Raw genomic sequence first — 22913 nt, 5'->3', positions numbered from 1 at the left:
TGCAGATATTGGGTTAATCTGCAGGTTAATATCAATATTAAGCTTCCCGCAAGTAGCTAGCAGATTGGGGAGAAAAGTAACTTTATTCTCCCTGACAACATTCCCATTTCAGACACTGCACCCCCAGTTGTAACCTCACCCCAACCCTAATACCGAGGAAGTGGTTACAGGCGCTGCTCTGAGAATGGTGACAACCAGCGCCAACTCCTCCCCTGTGACTGAAACAGTCCCCCGGCCCTGATGATGTTGGCTCTGCATGTCCGATTGTCAATGAGGGCTGGAGGGGCGGTTTCAGTCACCACTCTAAGTATACAGAGAGGTGGCTGTAACCGCGCCCCTGGCCCTGACTGACACTGGCTCTACATTGGGGCTGGCTGTAAGTCAGGGCCGGGGGGTGCTGTTACAGCTGCTGATCTGTATACTCAGAGCAGTGACTGAACCAGCACCGCCGTCACCCCGTGACTGAAACGGGATGCTGCGGGGGAGATCAAAGTTCATTTTCTCCCTGCAGCGTTCAGCTAAGTGCAGGCGCCAGTCAGCATAATAACGCTATTAACCTGCAGAATAACCCTATATCTGCCAGTTAATAGTTTTTTTTCTGGAGAAAGTTTTTTCTGGTAACAGGTTCCCTTCTATTTTCAGGTCAAGGAATGACCTTGCAATTTTTGCATTACATCTGATCAATTTTCAGAACAAATTGCCACTATAAAAAATGAAGTAGCCTTTGTGAAAACCAAAATTTATGTTACTATGAAAACTTTTACCCACAACTGTACAACGGATTATAACAGGGCCTGAAATGTATTAATTAGTCCAGTCAAAATACGAAAAAAAAAATCCTTTACCCTGAACAAATTCCAAGAAAGCGTTTTATTGCTTTTTTTGGTAGTATTACATGTAGGGAAAAACATACTAAACGTTTACCAAGATAGGATTACCACAAAGGGTCCAAATGTGACGTCAAAGAATATGGCCGCGAAAGCTGTAAAATGTTAAATGCGACTCGCCTTTCAGTGTCTATCATATTTCTTTTACAATTACTACTATTATTATATTTATTATTTAACGATTTATTTATCTTCTTTTACAAAGCTGAGAATGATGGAAAGTCAAGAAACTTGCCCCTTATGCAGCCATGAAGTAGAAGATGACGGAGAAAGAGTGGCGATTGGTGCGAAAGGAGCTGAAGGGATCAATAAAGCCAGTATTGAGAGGGGCGTTAGCACTGTGGTAGCTGCTGGAGCAGTGGTGCATAAGAGATGTCGTATGAACTACATAAACAAGAAGCAAATAGACTTGCATAAGAAAGCTACTTCCGTTCATCGTTCACCTGCCATGAGAGGTACACGGGTGTCTACTGGATCCTATGATAGCACGACGCAGTGTTTGTTCTGTGGACATGAAGTGTCTCTTCTTCACACAGGTATTTCATTCCATCATCCATGTATGCTGTCTGACAAGTGTGAACTGCATCATATATTGCCAGATATGTTTATGGTATTTCATTCCATCAGCCATGTATGCTGTCTGACAATTGTGAACTGCATCATATATTGCCAGATATTTTTATGGTATTTCATTCCATCAGCCATGTATGCTGTCTGACAAGTGTGAACTGCATCATATAGTGCCAGATATTTTTATGGTATTTCATTCCATCATCCATGTGTGCTGTCTGACAAGTGTGAACTGCATCATATATTGCCAGATATTTTTATGGTATTTCATTCCATCACTCCTGTGGTGGGTCTTTATTTTTTATCTATTTGGTTTCTGCTTTGAAGTGTAGATAGGTTTTTTTTTTTTTTTCCCCTTTCTCTGTTTGATGGCCTTGTCCAGCGTTAGTTATTTACCCTGCATAGTAATGCCTGCTCTGGCCTTGTGCTAATTGGTTAATTACTGATTGTGGCCTTTTGGTGGCTGAAGCTAGCAGACATTTCATTTCATATATATTTAGCTCTGGCTGGGATAGCACGCGTGCGGGCTCACACGTGCAACAGATATTAAGTGCAACAGGATCAAGTGTTTTGCAGTTAGACAATGCAGTTGGACAGGGCAGGAGACAGGTAAGGTGCATAAGTTTTTCATGCACGCATGCTTCTTGGTCAGTCGTACTACATATGCATTGATCATATCAACCTGCTACTTATTTGTCTTCACTTCTGCTTTTTAACAACTCGCCTGCCCTTTTACACATTCTGTGCACTCTCTGCATATCCACCCCTCCCTTTTCCCCTCTCCCATGTTTATCTCTGAGGCTCTATTGACATTTCTTACCCACACCAAACCATCCAAAACCTCCATGCAGCACTCAAAACGTTCATACAAATCATCCCACCACCTGCTTTTTCTGTTTTTTCTCCTTTTAATAGTTGCAGGTGACATCTCCCCCAACCCTGGGCCTCCCTCCACCAGCATACGTTACTCTCCTCCAGCTGCATATAGAAACCCTGCTAATCTTATTAACATTCAGTGCATGCCTTCTCCTTTCACTTTCCAATGTGCTCTCTGGAATGCACGGTCTGTGTGTAACAAACTGACTTACATTCCCGATCTTTTTCTCTCTAATTCCCTTAACCTTCTGGCTATTACAGAAACCTGGATCCAGCATTCAGACACCACCGCTGCTGCCGCTCTCTCGTTTGGTGGGCTGAAATTTTCACATACCCCCAGACCTGAGAACAGACAGGGTGGAGGTGTTGGTTTGCTCCTTTCATCACAATGTGCTTTCCAGGTCATCCCCCCGGTTCCCTCACTTACATTTCCTTCCTTTGAAGTCCACGCCGTCAGACTCTTTAAGCCCTTCTCCTTACGAGTGGCGGTCGTTTATCGCCCTCCAGGCTCCTCCCACCAGTTTCTAGACCACTTCACCACCTGGCTTACTCACTTTCTATCCTGTGACATCCCCACCCTCATCATGGGAGACTTTAACATCCCCATCAATGATCCGCTCTCCCAGTCTGCCTCTCATCTTCTTTCTCTAACTTCTTCATTCGGCCTCTCACAGTTTACTAATTCTCCTACACATGAGGACGGGAATACTCTGGACCTGGTTTTCTCCAGTCCCGGATCGCTGCACGACTTTACTAATTCACCTCTCCCGCTCTCGGACCACAACCTTCTTTCCTTCTCTGTCAAGAATTGTCTCCTCACCCGGGACACCCCCACTTACCACACTTATCGGAATACACGTACCATTAATACCCAACAGCTTAGGGACAATCTCCACACATCTTTAGCCCCCATCTCCACCCTCTCCTGTCCAGACATAGCATTGTCACACTTCAATAATACACTGAAGAATGCCCTAGATGAAGCAGCACCTTCTATACGCAGAAAGACCCGACACAGACAATGGCAGCCCTGGCACACAACGCAAACACGCTTTCTTCAGCGCTGCTCGAGGTGTGCAGAGCGGCAGTGGAGAAAATCTCTCTTAGCAGAAGACTTCATCCACTATAAATTCATGCAGAAAACCTATAACTCTGCCCTTCATCTGGCCAAACAATCCTACTTCACCACCCTCATCACCTCACTATCCAACAACCCAAGACGACTTTTTGAAACCTTAAACTCCCTCCTGAAACCTAAAGTACAGGCCCCCATCACCAACCTCAGCGGTGAGGATCTGGCCACTTATTTCCTAGAAAAAATCAACCACATCCATCAGGATATCTCAGCCCTATCTCCTCAGTGCCTGGATCCCCTTCCCTGCCGCACCTCAAGCTCACTAGACATCTTTGAGCCTGTTTCAGAAGAAGAAGTTTCCAAGCTCCTCGCTTCTGCTCGGCCTACAACCTGCAACAGTGACCCTATTCCTTCACAGCTCCTGCAGTCTCTCTCACCAGTGTTCACCACTCACCTGACTAAAATATTTAACCTCTCTCTTTCTTCAGGTATATTTCCCTCCTCATTTAAACATGCCATCATAACCCCTTTACTTAAAAAGCCATCCCTGGACCAGAACTGCACTGCTAACTACAGACCTGTCTCTAACCTTCCCTTCATCTCTAAACTCCTGGAACGCCTGGTCCACTCCCGTCTAATCCGCTATCTCTCGGATAACTCTCTTCTCGACCCCTTACAATCTGGTTTCCGCTCTTTACACTCTACTGAAACTGCCCTCACTAAAGTCTCTAATGATTTAATAACAGCTAAATCGAAAGGTCATTGCTCCCTGCTGATTCTCCTGGATCTCTCTGCCGCATTTGACACTGTGGATCACCAGCTCCTCCTCACTATGCTCCGCTCTATAGGCCTCAAGGACACAGCCCTCTCCTGGTTCTCCTCCTACCTCTCTGACCGCTCCTTCACTGTATCTTTTTCCAGCTCCTCTTCCTCTTCTCATCCCCTTACTATCGGGGTCCCGCAGGGCTCAGTCCTAGGCCCCCTCCTCTTCTCTTTATACACTGCCCCTATTGGACAAACAATCAGCAGATTTGGGTTCCAGTATCATCTCTATGCTGATGACACCCAATTATACACTTCTTCCCCTGACATCACCCCTACCCTAATTCAAAATACCAAGGATTGTCTGTCTGCTGTCTCTAGCATCATGTCCTCCCTCTATCTGAAACTAAATCTCTCTAAAACTGAACTTCTTGTGTTTCTCCCCTCTACTAACCTCACTCTACCTAACATCGAAATAACCCTGGAGGGTTCAACCATAACTCCCAAGCAGCATGCCCGCTGTCTTGGGGTCATATTCGACACTGAACTTTCCTTTACTCCGTACATCCGATCACTCAGTCGCTCTTGTCACCTGCATCTTAAAAACATCTCCAGAATCCGACCTTTTCTCACCTTTGAAACTGCTAAGACTCTTACTGTCGCTCTTATTCATTCTTGTCTGGACTACTGCAACTCTCTTCTGATCGGTCTCCCTCTTACCAAACTTTCTCCTCTCCAATCCATCTTGAATGCGGCAGCCTGGGTCATATTTCTGTCCAGCCGCTTCACCGATGCCTCCATCTTGTGCCAGTCATTACACTGGCTACCTATTCGCTACAGGGTCCAGTATAAACTCATCTCTCTCACCCACAAAGCTCTCCACTGTTCTGCACCGCCTTATATCTCCTCTCTCATCTCTGTCTATCGCCCTACACGTGCCCTCCGTTCTACAAATGACCTAAGACTAACATCCCCCGTAATCCGAACCTCGCACCTCCGTCTCCAAGACTTCTCTCGTGCTGCTCCAGCTCTCTGGAATGCACTTCCCCAGACGATCAGACTGATACCTAGCCCTGACCTATTCAAGCGAGCTTTGAAAACCCATCTCTTCAAACAAGCCTACCACATCAACTACTCAGCAAGCTAACTTTGCCCTGTTCCCTCCTTCCAAATATTATTCTGAATCTGCACCCTACTATTCACCAGTCTCCACACCCTTCATGCACATGATAACTGCACTTGATACTTGTCTATTGCACTTAAACACACGGGCTGATGACCGGATCATGCAGCTTTATATGAAAATCCCTATTATAATTGCCAGACCTGAATTAACAAGCATTTCTCACCTACTGTGTCCCCCCATTTCCTTGTAGATTGTAAGCTTGCGAGCAGGGACCTCACTCCTAATGTCACTGTTTGAATTGTCTTAACTTGTATTGAATTTATTGTCTGTACATGTCCCCGCTTAATTGTAAAGTGCTGCGGAATATGTTGGCGCTATATAAATAAAAATTATTATTATTATTATTATTATTATCTAGTAGTGATTTCGATGACTATAGCTTTGTTAAAATGGATGGATTTGTAAGGTCCATCTTGTCACATTGTAAACCGCGTAATGATGACTGGGCAATCACCATTCAAGGGAGAATCGCGTACTTTGGGAAGGACTTACATGCTGCAGACTGTCTGTATGATCGTTCATGTGACATTATCTTTCGGACAAATTACGGAATTCCTATGCGTCATGGTGGTGGATCTATTACAAAGAAACCGCGGAAGGTAGGGAGGCCCATGAACATGGACCAAGAGCAAGCGTTCTTGAGAATGTGTGCATTTCTCGAGGACAACGATGAAGAGCAACTTACTGTAACAGATCTTGCAAAGAAAATGACGGAGTATCTTGTAGAAGGAGACAGTGCTGCCTATAGTAATAAATGGCTGAGGTATAGGCTGGAGGAGAGGTATGGCGATTCGCTATTCATAGCAGAGTGTGAAGGGTTGCCTAACATTGTAACGTTCCGTGAAAAGACCAGAATAATCCTGAGGGACTATTTCCGTAGTCAGGAAACGGATGAAGAAGCCCAGAAGAGAGCCATCATAGAGACTGCGGCCAAACTAATCAAGAGCGATATCAAGTCTAAGATCCCATCTTCAACCGATGAATATCCGAACACTTCTTCGCTTGAATGTCAGTCTGCCTTAGATTATCTCCCCCTGAGTTTGCTTTGCTTGCTTGAAACCCTCTTCGTTGGAAAGGACATTCACAGGAAGGTCGCAAGCATTGGACAATCAGTTGCTCAGGCTGTACGTCCCAGGGCTGTAGTAGCTCCATTACAGCTTGGGTTAGCAGTCCAGCTCCATCATCATTTCAGGTCTCGATTTCTTGTAGACAGTCTCTCAGCCATGGGATATTGTTCATCATATTCGGAAGTTCAGCGATTCGAGGAAAACGCTGCCGCTTCTGTTGGCCAGGATGTACTCGGTGGTACCATAGACAGACTGGATACGGCACTGCTGTTTCCTGCGGACAACGTCAATCATAATATCATCACGTTAGATGGGAAGGGGACTTTCCACGGCATGGGGATGGTAGCTACTGTGACTCCAGGAAGGAAGGTCAGTCGCACTGTTCTCAGACGGAAGACTGCGGACTTGGAGATAGTTGAACAAAGCAGAGTTGATGTAAGGGAATACCGTTTCGCAAAACACACTCGCCAAAACATAAAATTCAAGCCCTTGCCATTTCTCGACGCCATTGACCATCGTGTTGATGTATTGTGGGAGATGTCTTTACGCTTCAAACAGCCTGCACCGAGCTGGAATTGAATGATGCACATGTTACATAAAGACTGTGATCATCCGGGGTCGTCTTCGGTAATCTTCCTGCCCATCATTGACATGTATTCCGTAGACAAGTCATGCATCTTCTCTACTCTGTCTGTGCCAGTGTCCTCTTCCTACAGTGATGCAATGCAGGGTTTCACTCGCCAGAGCTTTGTCACCAATGAACAACACAAGGAGGCAAGAACGTCAAGGACGAGAAGACCTGGAGAAAATTGCAGATAAACTCGAGACCTTTTCACCTTTCTCTGATGAAATGTCTCTTCGCAACATTATCACCGGTGTCAATGCAAATAAGGATGTGAATGTCCATAACCTGTTCACCATTGGCAGAGAAATAGTGGCAGCAATGGAGGGTCAATCACTGTTTTCAGTTAAGTACAAGCGGTCAATGAAAGCCAAGACCCTGTCATCCAGTGAGGCTATTGACGTTGCTAAGGACAAAACAATAGACCCCGCTCTTTTGTTCCAAAGGTTTCTTGTGGTGTCTCAAACTGCTGATCTTTCCCTTGATGAGGTGATGGCCTATGAACTTTCACCATACCCACCATCCCTCTTTGAGGCAAAACATCTCTTACTCAAGTCAAACACAGCACAACTGATGGCTGCTATAAAAGAACAGAGTTCAGATGACGCAGTACTCAAGGATGTACCAGAAGTGGAACATTATGTTCTTGACAGATGTTCTCTTCTCCATCGACTGAAGTGGTAAGAAGGAAAGACATATTGTTCAATCGCTGAAGACTATGCATCTTTCACACTGAAGCACTATGGTAAGGCTACGATAGTATTTGATGGTTACATTGGAGGACCAAAATATATATAAAGTGCTCTCAGTGAGAGAAACAAAAGTTTCTCTCACTGAGAGCACTTTATATATATTTTTTTCTACTGGCTAACACGGTACCAAACCACTTTTTTCGTTTTACTAATTGGAGGACCAAACACTAAGGACATTACCCATCAGCGACGGTGCAAAAAACGAACAAGTAACAAAAGTGAACATTGCTGAAGGAAGAAATTTGTCGGGAAAAAGGAGGACTTCCTTTCGAATGTGGAGAACAAACAGTCTCTTATCAATCTCGTTTCACAGCGCATGAATGACAGAGGTTGCCACGTAATACAATCAGAGGGGGATGCAGATGTGGAAATTGTTAAGGCAGCAGTGTCAATGTCATCCAACAAAAGTACTAGTCTCATTGGCGAAGATACAGATCTTTTGGTGTTGTTACTTCATCACGCGTCAACCAGCGATGGCAACAAGCTTTATTTCTACTCGGATAAAGGGAGTCCTGCAACAGTATACGACATTAAGGTTATGAAAAAGTTCCTGGGAAACCATGTCTGCAGCAGTCTTCTGTTCCTTCATGCATTCACGGGTTGCGATACCACTTCCGCGGTTTTTGGAATCGGCAAAAAACTCGGTCTACACAAGGTTTTGAAGGGAGACTTGGTCTTATATAGCTGTGCTAAAATCTTTTCCACACCTAACAAAAACAGAGCTGAGATTGAAGATGCTGGGTATAAAGCGATGGTGGCATTGTTCGGGGGCAAACCTGGAGACAATCTGTCTGCAATGAGGTATTCTACTCTCTGCAAAAAAGTTGGTTCAGCAACTACAGCCAAAATCTTTGTTACACCTGAACGACTGCCACCGACCTCCTCTGCAACGAAGTATCATGCCCTTCGGAGTTACCTCCAAGTGATGCTTTGGATGGACAATGGTGAGGCCATGGACACTACTGAATGGGGATGGGAATTGCAGAACAACAGTCTAGTTCCAGTGATGATGGATACTTCACCCGCGCCAGAAACACTTCTGAAAATAATTCACTGCAATTGTTCTTGTGGTTGTAGTACACTTCGGTGCACTTGCAAAAGACACGGACTTACCTGTTCACGGGTATGCGTACCATGTCAAGAAGGGCATTTTGACAATATGAGTGAGGAAGCAGTGTCTGATGATTAAAATAGTGACTATTGACCTGACACGCTTATTCAGTGATGAAGTTGGTCTTAAAATGCACTGTGTATTAATTCTATAATTTCTAGAAATGTACATATGTCATGACGTCATTGATGACGTCATGACATCGACTGTCCATGTAGTTCGTATAAAACTTTGTTTATTTTTAGTGCGATGGCTGTCATAGTCTTATGACATCATAGTTAGGACCTTTGTGGTGATAAATTTTTGGAAAACTTTTAATATGTTGTTCCCCACATATAATAGTAATAATAAAAAAAAAATCATAAAACGCTTTCTTGAAATTTGTTCCGGGTCAAACCGTATTTTGACTGGACTATATTGAATGTTGGGAAATTAGACCACCAATCTGAAAGCCTACAGTTACCGCTAGGGGGGGCAATGACAGCTAAGCCAGATCCATTTTTAAACAGAATAAAAGACATCCCTTAATCAGCTTTCAGCTATTTTTGATGTTAAGAATAGCGCTAGCTGTTAAATTTCAGAAATCTGATAAAATCTCATTTAGATTTTTTTTCCCTGTTTTCCAGTACATTGTATGATAAAGTTAAAGGAAATCTGTCACCCCCTGGGACACTTTTCAGCTATTACTATGGGCATACAGGTAACAGAAATGTTAATATAGTCTTACCTATATGACTCATAGTGGCTGTCTAGATGTGGCGAAATAGACTTATTTCATTATGCTAATGATTTCTTCAGGGCTCTGCGGCGTGTGTGCTTTGAAGAAATCCCTGCTTTGCTCTTCATCATACTATCACCCCCTCCTTTGCACGTCACTGACCTGTGACGTGCTGTTGTGGCCGCGGAATCCCGCACTGGCGTCCTGCACTCGCTCGACAATCTGTATCTTTTCCTTCTCTCTACGGTCAGTGAATTCAGCAATCTTGTGAGCCGACGTCTGTGCACAAGAACCGAACCATAGAAAGAAGGATCATCATTAAAGGGTTTGTCCACTTCTTCTTAATCAGTAGGTTTTCCCCATGTAAAATAATAATACCTATACTCACCTCTGATGCCATTCCAGTGGTGTCTGCACTGGCTCTCCTGGAGCTCCCGTGACATTATGTCACATGATCCCTGCGGCCAATCAGCAGCCGCTTCGCTCTTCCCGCATTTGGAGGTAAGAGAACAGCCACAGCTCTGACTTCCTCTGAATGTCAATATATACGAATAAAGGGAGAGTGAGTGAAGAGGCCACAGGGATAGCGTGACATAATGTTGCATGAGCCCCAGGAGAGCCAGTGCGGACATTGCTGGAATGGCACCATCACCGGAGAGGAGTATAGTGGCTATTATTATATTTGTGGGAAACAGTGATTGGTGGGGTTATCAGAGTAGTGGACAACCCCTTTAAAGAGGTTTACCATTACTAATTTGACCCTCTTTCATTTGTTTTATCTCTTCCTAACACTTTTCGATTATACTTTCATTATCTGCCCTGCTCCTGCAAGCTCATGTCTCTGTGGGTCATATATCCTTTTATTTTGATTCTGACTCTGCTATTGTTGATCTCGGGACCGGAATCAGACAAACAGAGCAGGGCACGTCATTGTTGGAGGCAGGGCTAAATCTCGGTCAGTGTCAGTAGTCTGAGCTTGCATGCTCAGATCAGACTTCCTCTCCTCCTTGCTTAGATGCTGCTTTGAAGTGCCTTCCATTCAGCTGAAAAGCCCTGTGATGTGCTGATCATTTGAAAATATATCACAGGGCTTGTCAGCTGAAAACATGGCGCTTCAAAGCAGCATTCAGGCATAGCAGAATAAAACCTGATGTGAACACAGTCATGTGTGGTGTCGACTGAATCTACTGATACTTTCAATTGGTGTGTCCTCAGCTGACAAGCCCTGTGATATACTTTCTAATGATCAGCACATCGCAGGGCTTGTCAGCTGAACGGACAGCACATCAAAGCAGCATCTAAGCAGAGAGAAGCATGAAGTCTGATTTGAGCATGCATGATCAGACTGCTGACACTCACCGAGACGTAGCCCCATTCCCCATTAGTGACGTGCCCAGCTCTATTCATTTGATTCCGGTCCCCAGATCGGAAGTAGAAAAGTCAGAATCAAAAACAGAAGGCTATATGACTCCCAGAGATATGAGCTAGGAGCAGGGCAGGTAATAAAAGTATATGAGAAAAGTGTTAGGATAACAGTTAGGACAAATGAAAGGGGGTTAAATTAGTAATGGAAAACCTCTTTAAATATGTACACATCTTTGTGTTAAAAACATTTATTGCAACTTTCTCGCAATGTTTGAAATTTTAGGGATGAATTTGAGGCATGGATATATAAATAAAATAAAACAATTGAAATAACCTACGGGAGCACAATTATCTATAGCTGCAGGAATTCTAAGAAAGAGCTGAAGTACTTAGGGAAAATGTGCTTTTGGGAGGTTCAGCCATATAAAAGCTTATGACAGTAATTATCCCTGCCTTACTCTTCAACTAAACATAGAAACATGTGCCGAATCGACCTGAGCTGAGCTGTCCTGGACTATATTGATGAGCGAGGCGTCGCTGGCCTCTCCCAGGAGGTAATCATGTTATATACATATAGACTTGTAGCATAAATGAATAACATATTACAATCAACTACTATAATTGGCATGGCTGCAATTACTAAATCATTTTATGTACTGCATATGACAGAATAAATATAGCTGTAGTTACATAACCATTGCGGCTCACTGAATAGATTCCCAGTGCCAAAAGAAAAATCCTAGGCAATTGTCTCTAGCAGAAAAAAAAAAAAAAAAAGAGTAATTAACTGAGAAAGTAAATGGGGTAAGCACTCCTTTTTGTATCTTCCAATTATGGAAAAATATGTGGAAATGAAATAAATTAATGCTATTAATTTTCTTTTTCAGGCGATTTTCAGGCCTCTAAAATGATTTATTTCTGTATGGCTAGGCTGGAATTAGTGGGTTCTCAGCTTGTCACTGGGATTCTAAGAAGACGTCTTAATGGAAGTAAACAACATAAAATGATACTTTACTTCCATTGCCGTGCTATATTTTATCTCGGTTGGTGCAGTATATGTCTCATTCAGTCTGCTGCAATGTAAAACTTGTGGAAGCGCAGGGCTTTCCCATCGACAGTTTTTATGACTGCATCTTTTGCTCAATGGGATTTGATTAAAAGCCATTACACATCGCACATTCTGCCACCGACGACTATATTTTCATACAAGACATCTGTCAGTTTCCCTTTATAATGCATTTTAGGAAAATATATTCCACTTGGTGAGAAATGCACTGGTCTAACTATTGAATTTTTCTCTAAAAAGGATAAGCAGAACGCTCAGAGAGGAGATAGTGGCGTGGTCAGCACCTACCAGCATCAGTACTCTAAAGGAGTACGTTCTGATAGCAATGCAGATGAAGGGAGGCAAATAGACCAGGGTAAAGCAGGGGTTTGGAAACTAATAAATGCAATTTTACAGGAATAAAGACAAATTCCCTAATAATAAGAGCTAGAGCGGTGCTACTAAATTACTGTAAGCTCCCTGCCCCTCGTCTTATATTTAGCAGCCGCCGTCTTCTTCATCTGTTATCAGCGCCGCTCTGGTTGGTCTCCAGCAGTTTGTGACCTATAGATCGCTCCAGTATTTGCTGGGTGACCCGGAAGTCACAACTCAGTAAGTCCCTAAGTCTAGGAAAGAACGAGGCTCTTAAAAACTTGCATTGAGAGCTTATGACCGTCGGAAGTTGTGGTCAGAAAATGACGCCGTAGGATCGGAATTGTGTAGGGAAGAGCTGAAGACGTTGGCTGGTAAGAATACTCTAAAGTGCCCTGGGGTTTCATAAAAAATAAAATTTGAAGATCTTGCAGGCGACCATAGCTGCAGACTTGACAGCTTTTTCCAGAGGTGATTGACTGATCGTTCCCTCACGTGCACATAGCGAAAGACCTGGCAATCACCTGGAGCAGCGCTGAGAAGAGCCGGGCAAGTTTAGCCTCTGGCTGTGGTCCTTGGCCAGATGTTGCAAGTAATATACCAGGCTGAAATCGTGTACCCAGGATGTGATTCGTGCTGCCTGCAGGCTCCCTTTAAGGGTAGATCATTAATACATGATTGATGGGGGGTCCCAACAGAAAATGACTCCACCATCAGTGCAGAACCTAAAACAGTGATTAAATAAGTTTTCAGGGTCTTGACATTGATGGCTTATCCGAAGGATAGGCCAGTATGTTGTGACTAATGGTGGTTTGGGTTGCAAGCAACAAACGAAAAAAAGACTGCTCTAGCGTCCCTGCACAGTAATTGTGGCTGTGCCGACTGCAGTGAGCAAGGCCGAACGGGAATGAAATGAACAATATTATTAGCCACAAATGTAACATTTCTTCTTCTCTCCGTACTCGCCTCTAGATATCATAGTCATTGTTACTGAACCCTGCATCACATACTTGACAATTAGGGACAACATGGGCAATGTAAAAGAAAAATGTTATTAGCGAGATGTAGCAATCATGTGCCCAGCGTATTATGCACAGTATAACCAGTATATGCTTTAAAGTTGGATATAAACTAGAGCCGAGTGCCGGCTCCGCCAATAATGTAGACACAGCAGGTTGCATCGGAGAACGACTAGATTGACATAGGCTACACATCAAGCCGTCGTGGAGATAATGTACCTTTCTTTCCATCCGCTGATGTCTTACCTTGTTTAACAATTGGTATGCAGGAAGCTGTAAGTCTTCAAGGCACTCTGCAATTGGCTTATTAAGTGTTTCTGGCAGTAACAGACTCAGGATTCCTGCTGATATGCCGCTGATTCCAAATGCCAAGAATGGCATTGATGGATTAAGAGATTTCTGGAATAGAAATTACAGAAAGAAATGGAACTCAAATGATATCATGCATACCGGTACAGAGCTTTCCTTTCATTAACCAAGCAGGACACCCACGGAGTTTTCACAAACCCCCAAAATGATAGAAACCGAAAACCAGCGTTCTGTGAGAAATGGGAAAACGTACCGAGGCACAATAGCACTTCCGAATATATACACATAATTGTGAAGCACTTAACTTGCAAATCCAACCCGAGCAGCGAACATCTTCTTTCAAGTTTGACATTACTACTCAATTTCGGCACAGTTTGAAGTGCTCGGATATTGCTGCTTTCCTTACTTATGAATTCCTTCCATTTTGGCCATGACTGTCTGAAGCCTTGACAATTTGACAAGAATGACATTTATTTTTGTTCCGTCGTTGTCGTCAAGGTTACAAGACAATAGGGGTAAACGGGGCCTCCCACATCCCTGGCAGGAGATCAGAAGATGGCTTATTAAGCAATGTGATCTTTCCGCTGGTCATCAGCTTGATGCCGTCTATGAGCGTGTTGCGTCTGTAGAGGAGTGTGGGCGGGAAAGTCTGCAGAGGGATCGCATTCTGCATGTCCTTTGCTCATTAGCGTTGCCCTTTAGAAGGGCCAAATTATGTATATCAAACTCTGATGGGAATTAACGCCAATTGCCCACGATTATTTGCCTGCTGCGAGGAGTTTACGAAGCAGAAGAGGAGCAGTTTCTTTATAATGAAGTTTTGTAGGACGCTCAGCAAACATTGGGGAAAATCATTTAGACTTGTTTACGGAATATTCAAGGGAAACAATACAAAGAGCTAACAGGAGAAGAAAGAAAAAAACGTCAGAAATGACGGAATGCTGTCAGCTCTGGTGCCAGGCACAGCTGGGGTTGGTTTGTATGTTGGCAGTGCATCTTATAGTGGCCTCTACGTATTCTGACGTAGGAGTGAAATCAATAATACAGGGGTTAGGCCATGGAGAAAATAAAGTTTGTTTAAAGAGTAGTGCCTGTACAAAAGCCCTCATCTGACCGCAACAATGTACCAAGTGCCCACACCAATGTAATACGTCCAGGAACTGTCCAGATTCTCATGTTATGCAGCTTGCCATCCACCCTTTTTGAGTGGGTAGTTTCTTCTTCCCCAGTATTGTGCCAGCACTACAGGTACTGGAACTTTTGTGTCCTCTTCCATCCAAGCATGAAACCTCTTGCTCTCATCTTACATTTGCCGGCTCCAAACTCAAAGCCCACCTTTCTTTTAAACCTGTATGCACTTTGACAAATAGAAAAGGAGAGGAGGGGAGGAAACAACCTGCCCACATATCTATCTTCATCAGAAAGAAAAAAAACTTTAAAGATAGGATGCAAGGCTGGATAAACAGTTTTTGCTGCTGTAGAATTAGGAAAAAAAGGGGCTTTATTTAACTACGTATTTCAACGATGAACCTGCATCTTTTTCAAGTTATTTTCAAGTTAAACAGGTGTTTGAGCTTGAAAAAAAAGACACGGGTTTGGTGCTGAGATGCGTTGGTAAATTAAAAAATCTTTTTTCTACTACTACTACAGCAGTATTAACAGTTTACCCAACTGCACAGCCGATCTTTAAAGTATTTTTTTTTCCTTACTGGTAAATTTTATCTGGGAGTCATTTCCCAGCCACGAGGAAGGGGCGAGTGTTATTTTTAAGGAGGTGCCCCATATCCTCCTAAGTAAGCAATACCAGTTCACAAAATATTTTTTGTCCTCTAATGGGGTCACCCTATTGTGTGCGCTTTCTGTCCATCTACAGGACATATCCATCTTTAGCTTCACTAATGCTGGAGACTGATTATCCATGACAACAGGCAGTGGACAGCTAGGGTAGAAAGGAGACACCTAGTGACAGGCACTTTGAATTGTTTTTTTTTTTTTTTGGGGGGGGATAAGATAACAAGATGTGTAGTTTGGTACATTATCCATCAAATGAAAATCAAATATTGTCCTCGTCCGCCTAATGCGCTGAATGGTGGTGAACAGACCTGATCAGTCACTCCATGATCAGTACGGTCAGGTATACTGGTCAGTGGAGGAGCAGAGCATCTTCTTAGCCTATTAGGATTTTAAGGCTGGATTGGAAAGTAGTCAGTAACTATATTGTCACATGGGAATGGGGAAACCGATTTGGTCAAGAGCCTGACCAAAGCATCACAAATTACCACCAAGAGGAACAAATGGAATAAAAAAAAAACTATAAAAGGGTCTTCCCAGGTTCCTATCTTCAGGGGCTCTCAGTCACCCGGATCCATGCTTGTACTCCTAAATATTGACAGTTCTAGCCAGCGGCATGGCTGAGCCCCTTTACAATAGTTGCGGTAGGTCATAAAAACACTGTAGACTATTTTAAAACAGCTATCAGTAGCATTTCAGGAAAATGAAAGAATGTCTCTTGGGATATCCCCTTTAAGTATCTACTGTACGGTGGAATTTCTACGAAGCTGGTTGACCTCTGCACAATGTTCTCACCTCTGTCCATTAATATCTGAGCATTAAAGAGACTGTTTCATCTTGACAAGCCCTTTCTCTATGTCTAATTACGGCATATGATCATCATTTCAATGGCCTCATGTAACACTGCATTTCCTCTGTAGCAGCGGCGGCCGGGGAATGGTACAGCTAGTTATCCGAGTCATCACAATCCTTCTCCGAAACTATACTTATAATGGAGCACCTTAGATGAACTTGTTACTTTCAGGAGAAAGAATGATCATTTTCCTAATTATCATATTAGTACATGAAGAGTTAACATCAATAATGTTCCTGATTTCAAATAACGGCAGTCTTGTGAAAAGCGTGGCGTAAACCTACGATTATAGGAGGATGGGACTTCTAATTACTTTTATTAGTATTTAGCAGAATTATTTTGTATTCTATTTTTCTGTGTTTTAATACACTTGGCTTTCAAGAACTCTGCTTGATGTCATTCAACAGGCAGCCTTTATTTTTTACTTGCCGTATATAAAAAATTTCCATTATAAAAAGCATAACCTTTCATATCACTTATCTGATAAAAAATAATATCACTTGACTTACACTACTTAAAGGGGATCTGTGAGCAGGTTTTTGCTATGTCATCTGAGGACAGCAAAATGTAGTGGCAGAGTCACATATTTCAGAAATGTGCCACTTATTAGGCTGTGTGCTGTAGTTTCAATACAATCAGTGTTTTATCAGCAGGAGATAATCATTGCCGGACTGTGTGTCTTGCGCCTCCTGGTCCAACTCTGCCACAGCACTAATTAGCAGATGACTGTCAATAAATGATGTATACAGAAAGCTGTGGCTTGGGTGGGGTCAGCTGAGCTGTTATGTGAGTGGGGTTAGCTGTGGTGTGGGTGGGGTTAGCTTTCTGAGCTCTGCTACAACTAAAAACTCTGATTGTGTCACAACTGCTGCCCCCAGTAAACTTAGGCTAATTTCACATTAGCGTTTACGGCCTCAGCGTCGGGCTGCGCACGGCCGCAGCTAAGCCCCGCCCCCTGCCGCGCCTTCACCGGTAGCTCCGCCTACGGGCGCATGATGCTGCATGCGTCTCCTATCTTTATCACAGGGGACGCAGGCCGTGCGCAGTATGCGTTTGGAGGCGCATGCGTCCTTTTGACGGTGCGCCGACCAGCGCCAAACGCAACCTGTTGCATTTGGTTGCGCTCGGCGCACCGTCAAAGGGATGCATGCGCCGCCAAATGCATACTGCGCACGGCCTGCATCCCCAGAGATAAAGATAGGGGACGCAAGACGCATGCAGCGTCATGCGCCCGTAGGCGGAGCTACCAGCGGAGGTGCGGCAGGGGCAAGGCTTAGCGGCGGCCATGCGCAGCCCGACGCTGTGGCCGTAAACGCTAATGTGAAACTAGCCTTAGTGATACATCACTGGAATCAGAATCTCCGTCCTTAAATTATGCTGCTCTCAGATGAGGTAGCAAAAAAACGCTCACAGTTTCCCTTTAAATAAAAACCTCCTTTACGAATGGCCACATGGTAATACAGCCTGTAGAGACCCAACTAAACATTGGACTCATCCACATAGAAAGATATGGTAATGTCATAAATGCTTCAAAATATATCTTCCGAGAGCAATTTCTTTTCTTCATTTTTTGAAACAAAAAAAAACATTATGTCAATTGCTATAAAATGTTCTCACGCAGAATAATACCGCATAATGACAATCTAATACTGATAATGAGGCAATAGAAGTACTTGACTTGCTCCAAAAGTACACTTTAAAAGAAAAATACGAAGATTGAGGGAGGAATGACGGAGTATGCGACTCTAAAGCTGACTTCATGGAGCATAATTAAAACATTTGTTACACTGAGTTATAAGATTCTAGCGTCTGGTAGACAACCGTAAAAAGAATGTGTCAGAAAGAATGTAAAAAGGTAATTTAGCTTTAGATAATGCATGCTTCCTGCAAAGGCTTTATTAAAGTCCCCGGGGGTCTAATTGGTAAAAAAAAAATATATATATGTATATTTAAACTGTAAGTCCACTGAGCACATAGTGAAATTAGATGGAGATTATTCAGCTTCTAATTCATTTCTTATGTAGAAAACGACCTTGTGGGGCTACTCTGCCAATTAACTATTTAGCAAGGTTCCACCAAATCCGTCTGCTCCCTAGTCTTCTATTTGTCAGATAAGTGACTCTGTAAGGAATACTCGGGCGGGTTTAGAGTTATCGGGGATTCTCACTGTAGGCAATTATGGGATGATTTGGCCGTACGTTTGGCAGTTCTCTAAATTCAGGTCAATGGCAGTTGCAGAAACAGCTGAACAGGATTGAACACCACATTCATTTTTGAGCCGTGTTAGCAGGCGAAGAAAGTTGGAGGTCCCAGAGATGATGATTGCACATCTTTATCGCATCTTCAAGTATCAACTGAGTTCAATCGGGAGAGGGGAATAAGCAACTGCCAGACCTCTCTAGTGGCCAATTAACTTCCAGGAGAAAAAAAAAGGATTGGGCAGCTGGAAATGCCCAATTCTTAAACGACATCATCAGTCAGGGGGCATTTGATAGTTTGGTTGATCCTGCTGAAATCAATGGCTTCTGTTATGACAACTTTGTGTAAAAGCTTCCACGCTTATTAAATTAAAGCCTAATCTTTAAAAAGAAGCCATTGTAATGCTAATGCCGGCACCCCTGCATGGTTCCCCTACCCCCTCCATGCAGAGACGCCGGCAAGCTACCTACTTACGGTGTCTCTGCGCGCTGCACTTCCTGGCAGCGCACCTAGTGTGCACACGTCAAACTTCCTGGTGGTGCGCCTAGTGCATGCACACGCTCCCCTGCTCACGATAAAATGCCACCAGACCATACTTGGGGTGTTGATGGAATTTTAAAGGGTAATTTAACTTACTTTAGTTTTCTAACATGTGGAAAGGCATGAAACAACTCGCCGATTCACTAATTCTCAAGAACCCCACTGAACACACAAACAACTTGTCACATATGCACTTCTCAGAAGTCTCGCTGTACTCCTGCATGAGCGCACATACAGGGCAGTGTATGAGCTCATAGACTTGGGATCACAGCGCATGGATAAATATGAGCCCGTACAGTTGTGTTTATGTGGCTTAAATAAATCGGTGGGTGTCTAAGGATCTGGACACCTTCTGATCTGCATCATTTCCTGTGACATGTTAGAAAAGCAAAATTAAAAAAAGTGTAAGAACCCAGGGAACAGTGTTTGGTAGATCCCAGGTCTACACAAGTGGTCTTCAGACCGTATATATGAATTTAAAAAAAAATAAACAGTTAAATCCAGTGAGTCACAAGTGACATCTTGTTTTATTGGATTCATTTGCTTTCCTTTTTCTCTGCTGAGACTGTAATGAAGACTTCCCCCATCTATGACTCGTCTGGGAAGTATACATAGCCCCCTCATCCCTATTTTGGTATGAATGGTCCCAATCCCCATCCTGGTATACATCGTCCCCTGGTATGCATGATCCCATCATTCCTATCCTGGTATGCATGCCCCCCTCATTCCTAACCTGGTATGCATGCCCCCCTTCCCATCCTGGTATGCATTTACCCTTCATCCCCATCCTGGTATGCATGGCCCCCTCATCCCCATCCTGGTATGCATGCCCCCCCTCATCCCCATCATGGTATGCATGGCCCCCCCCTCATCCCCATCCGGGTATGCAAGACCTCCCTAATCCCCATTCTGGCATAAATGGTCCCCTCATCCTATCCTGGTATGCATGGCATCCTCATCCTGATATGCATGGCATCCCCATCCTCGTATGCATGCACCCTCATCCCCATCCTGGTATGCATGGCGCCCTCATTTCCATCCTTGTATGCATGACCTCCTCATCCCAATCCTGGTATGCATGGTCCCATCATCCCCATCCTGGTATACATGGCCCCCCTCATCCCCAGCCTGGTATGCATGGCCCCCATCAAAAAACATTAAAAAAAAAAAAACACAAACCACCTGTTCTGAGGTCGGCAGCTGATTTCAGCTTGTAAGCAGCGCATGACTGTATTGTCATGCACTGTTAACAAGCCGAAGACAGCTGCCGGAATATTCACTGCTCCCCACACCCAGGACTATAGCAGCAGTGAATATTCATTTCACCTCAACAGCAGGCAATGTTAGCTGCAGTCGCAGGCTTCATGATACTGGGCGATCATGTGTGTCCGTTACTAAAGGGAATGAATATTCACTGCTCTCCACTTACAAGAGTGTGGAGAGCAGTGAATATTCATTCTCTTTAGTAGTGGGCAAACGTGATCGCCCAGCTGCTGCAGGAACCGTAGGCTGCTGCTAGCAGTGCCGCCCACTATTAAAGTGAAATGAATATTCACTGCTCTTCACTCCCATGGGCGTGAGGAGCACTGAACATTAATTTCTCGCGGGCGGGTCTCCCTGACTCACAGGCTCCATAGCAGCTGCATGGTGTGCCGCTATTAGCGACATGCCACTGGTTGGGGGCCTCTGGGGCAGCAGGGGCCCTAGGCAGCTGCCGGCCCTGTATGCCAGCAGATGTCAGTGAGACCCTGGTAAGGACGCTGACAACCTCAGTCCCCTGTACCCCATAGGCTGGAGACCTAAACTAGACCTGTGGCCTATGTGAAAAAATGGCCTGGCAGGGAATCAATGGCTTTTTATGCGGTCATAGTTTTTGACTGTATCGACCCCTGCTTAAGACCAAATTCCACACATTACCGATATATATATTACTTCTACTACAATATTAAGTCCTTGACAAATCCCTCCAATTGTTAAGAATACAGTTTAGCTCAAAATCAACCTACATGCATTAGTCACCAGCAGAAATGTGAAAGTTTTCCCGATGGGAGCCTAGAACAATCATTAGGTAAGAAGGTTAGACATTTTTAAAGCAGAAAAATACGTTGCCTTACACTTAAAATAAAAATGTGGTTTCTTTTGCAAATAAAAATTGCTCTGGTCTATAAAAGATTTATACAACATTACAAAAAAGCTTTCACCTTCCTTTCATAATGCAGGCAGGACAGGTCGCATCCATTGGGTTTTACTCCACATTCATGTGATATTGAAGTGAACTATACTTTTTCACCTCTGTGCCCCATGCTGTTAATTATAGTATATCTTCTTTAGAGGGGGATCACTTTTGGGATCAATACCGACCCAGAGTAATTTCCTTTGTTTTTCACCGTTCTAGTTGCTTTACCATCGTTAACATCGTCAACTTAAAATACAAATAAAATATTTTGCCAACAATAACCAGACATCAGTCTCAGCTGGTGACAGACTAATGGCTAGAATGTGGCAATCATTAAATTATCTAAAGATTTAAAAAAATAAAAATAAAAAAAACACCAATCAAGAAAAAAAAAATCACTATTGCAGAATAAATAAACGTAGCACCCTTGAAATTGTTCCAGAAAATGAAGGCTTTCTCCCAGAAAATTATTGCAATTACCCATGTTTTGTTGTACACATGTTGTTTATCACCATTGTGTATACTGGAACAACACAAAAAAAAAATAAAAAAAAGGAAAATTAGACATCACTTCACACAAAACCCGAAAAATGGATTGGACAAAATTGTTGGCATCTTTCCAAAATTGTGGATAAACAGCTTTGTTTCAAGCACGTGATGCTCGTCCACACTCAGCTGTGGCAAGTAACAGGTGTCGGCAATATGAAAATAACACCTGAAACCAGATAAAGAGGGGAGTAGTTGACTCAATTTTTGCATTGTGTGTCTGTGTGAGCCACATTAAGAGCAGAGAACAGAAAGAAGAGAACTCTCTGTTGATATTTTTCAACAATTTTGGCTCTCAAGTGTCATGTCGGACACTGTTCACACCAGGGTGTCCGGCAGACAGCGGTAATACCCTGTTGGGTATTCTGTTCCAGTCGGGATAGGGTTAACCAGGTTGTCATGCTGGCTGAGGGCTGGGCCACGCCCTTGGTCTTTAAATAGTTCGTCCTGACTATGGGCGTCGCCGACTATAGCTTTAGCCTAGTGCTAGCAATACCGGTCAGCAGTGGTGGTGTTGGAGCGTCTGATATCTGGTGCAGTATATCCCTCAGTGGTTCTTTCTCCAATCTGTTATATATATATTTGGTTGCCCTTGCACATTATTGTATTCCCTTGTGTATTAACTGTGTGGTGTTTCTTTTACCCCTGTCCATACGTATTTGTGGGGTCTGGTGTCTGGTCCCCTCACTGGGTGGAGGGAGGTGGGTTCAGCTTAGGGCTGGACAGGAGACAGGGACAGGGTGGAGGCTCAGGCAGGCACACCTTCAGTGTAAACCCTGGGTAGAGGGACAGACAGGGTTCCCCTAGTCTGAGGGACATCGCAGGGGTCCCGGGGTTTTTGCCTAAAGTAACCTAGGCATACCATGACATTATAGTCGGCCCAAATAATAAAGTGAGAGAAAGAAGAAGAAAAAAAAAAAGGTAGGGAATATAGGGGTTACTTACTATGGATCCTATACTTTCCCTAACCAAGCAGCTGGAGGCTCTATCCATACAGGTCACTGAACTCAGGGGGGCGGTCCAGCAACAAGGTCTGTCAGCTCCTGCAGTACCTGCTGAGGCTGCAGCCAGG

The 22913-nt window shown here is 43.8% G+C and overlaps 1 protein-coding gene across 4 annotated transcripts in view; it reads right to left on the bottom strand.

Moving 5' to 3' along the window:
* The window catches only part of LOC141051266 (solute carrier family 22 member 15-like), a 353709-nt gene that overhangs the window by 7845 nt on the left and 322951 nt on the right, over window positions 1-22913 (bottom strand). For all 4 annotated transcript variants that reach the window (XR_012220613.1, XM_073548125.1, XM_073548126.1 and 1 more), the window contains one exon: window positions 13674-13826. Coding sequence is in view for 3 of the 4 variants with exons in the window: in XM_073548125.1 (XP_073404226.1) it covers window positions 13674-13826 (153 nt within the window). In the remaining variant the exon portion in view is untranslated. The remainder of the gene's footprint in view (window positions 1-13673; window positions 13827-22913) is intronic.

Source organism: Dendrobates tinctorius, unplaced genomic scaffold (genome assembly GCF_039654945.1).
Source record: "Dendrobates tinctorius isolate UK_male_01 unplaced genomic scaffold, ASM3965494v1 ptg000156l, whole genome shotgun sequence".
Lineage (NCBI taxonomy): Eukaryota > Metazoa > Chordata > Amphibia > Anura > Dendrobatidae > Dendrobates > Dendrobates tinctorius.
Note: the sequence above shows the minus strand (reverse complement) of the source record. Positions and strands in the feature narration are given on the sequence as shown.